The sequence below is a fragment of the Centrocercus urophasianus genome, unplaced genomic scaffold (assembly GCF_019232065.1).
Source record: "Centrocercus urophasianus isolate 14NV4802_14NV808 unplaced genomic scaffold, USGS_Curo_1.0 seq_771, whole genome shotgun sequence".
NCBI classification, from domain to species: domain Eukaryota; kingdom Metazoa; phylum Chordata; class Aves; order Galliformes; family Phasianidae; genus Centrocercus; species Centrocercus urophasianus.
This window is the reverse complement of record NW_024885390.1, coordinates 1-1,656: the sequence shown is the minus strand read 5'-3', so window position 1 is coordinate 1,656 and position 1,656 is coordinate 1. Positions and strand designations below refer to the sequence as shown.

Sequence of the window (1,656 nt, the reverse complement as noted above, 5' to 3'; positions counted from 1 at the left end):
GGGGGGGATTTTCCAAGGGACATTTTGGGGCTGGTTTGGGGGATGTCTCTCGTGGGGAGCTTTGAGGGGCGTTTTAGGGAGCCTTCGAGGATCTTTTTTGGGGGGGTGTTTTGGGGTGATTTAGGAGACATCTGGGGACATTTTGGGGTCGTTCTGAGGACAGGGCCATTCGTGCTGAAGACGTGACCTGCAGCAGGGGGTGAGCAGCAGGGATGGGCTGGGTGCATTTGGGGCTCGTTTGGGGGATATTTTGGGAAGGTTTTAGGGCACCTTTTGGGGGTTGATGTGGGGAAGAATTTGAGCCCATCTGAAGGAGGTTTGGGGCAACGTTTCGGGGGACAGAGCTGAAGATGTGAAGCCGCGCCACAACGCGAGCGTTGCCATTTTGGGGATGTTTAGGGCAAACTGGGGGGGATTTTGGGGGCCTTGCATTCGCCCCCTTTGGGCGCTCACCCAGCTCGTGTGCAACTGTGAAGGCCGACTGCAGCCCATCGTCCTCCACGATGGCACAGCTCCGCTCGGGGTCGCAGGCGGTGCCCACGTCAGCCATCCCCAGCGTGTCGCACGTGGCCGCCCCACACAGGTCCTGGGGGGGGAGCACGGGGCTGAGGGGCGGCTCAGGGCACCCTGACACCCATCGGTGCCCCAAGAACCCGGCGGGCACCCTGAAATCCCGAGGACACCTTGGTGGTCATCGTGGGGTCCTACCCAGCATCATCAGTGGGTTTGGGGTTTCCTGCTGCCACCCAGAGGCCAATGGGCACCCAGGGCTCCCAGCCAGCACCCAAACTCCCTGAGGTGGGTCTTGGAGATCCTGCCAGCACCCAAAATCCCAGCGGGATCCCACACCCAGCTGCTTGGGATGGGGTTTGGGGGGACCCAACCAGCACCCAGCTGCCTTGGTGTGTGTATAAGGGATCCCACCCAGCACCCAACGCTTTGGGATGGGATTTGGGGGCCCCTCCCAGCACCCAACCACCCATGGGCGCCCCGAGGACCCGACCACCTCCCGGGGCACCCAGTGGGCCCAGCCAGCATCACAGAGGCACACTGGGCTCCTGCTGCTTCGGTGGGGTTGGGTCAACCCTACCAGAACCCACAAACTCGTGGGCATCCCAACCGTCACCCCAAAACCTCAGCGGGCATCCAAGGATCCCACCCAGCACCCAACTCATGGGGACGGGAGCCGAGGGACCCAACCGTCACCCAAAACGGCCCTGCGCCCCCCCACCTGCCGGGTGAAGAGGACGGCGACGTCGAAATGGAGGGGACTGTCCTCGTCGGGGACATTGAGGTCCTTCTGCCACCGGCAAAAGTCACGCAGCGTTTGGGCGGCGTTGGAGGTGACGGGCGGCCCTGGGGCGCCGGGTCCCAAAACCAGGAGCCTCGTCACCTTCAGGTGCACCTCAGCACCCAGGCTGCCGTGCTGGAAGGTCCTGGCAGCTGCAGCCAACACCGTCAGGAGGTACGGCTGCAACTCGGCGCCGTGGAACTGTGCCATGGCTGCATCGGCCACCAGCAGCAGCTCCACGTGGCGCTGCACCGCCGCGAAGCGCTGCGAGGGGAGAGGGCTGGGCGTCGGGGTGGGGTCCCCAGTGGTGGCACTGCGGCAGCCTGTCGTCACCCACCTCCGTGCCAACGTCCCCCATCCCTGTG

At 64.3% G+C, this 1,656-nt stretch overlaps 1 protein-coding gene across 1 annotated transcript in view; it reads right to left on the bottom strand.

Moving 5' to 3' along the window:
- Positions 1–1,614, bottom strand: part of ADAMTS4 (ADAM metallopeptidase with thrombospondin type 1 motif 4) — a gene marked incomplete at its 5' end in the record, with an annotated part of 4,721 nt that extends 3,107 nt beyond the window's left edge. The window contains 2 exons of the mRNA XM_042838352.1: positions 454–586; positions 1,232–1,614. Of these exons, the coding sequence (XP_042694286.1) occupies positions 454–586; positions 1,232–1,614 (516 nt within the window). The remainder of the gene's footprint in view (positions 1–453; positions 587–1,231) is intronic.
- Positions 1,615–1,656: the final 42 nt, after the last annotated feature.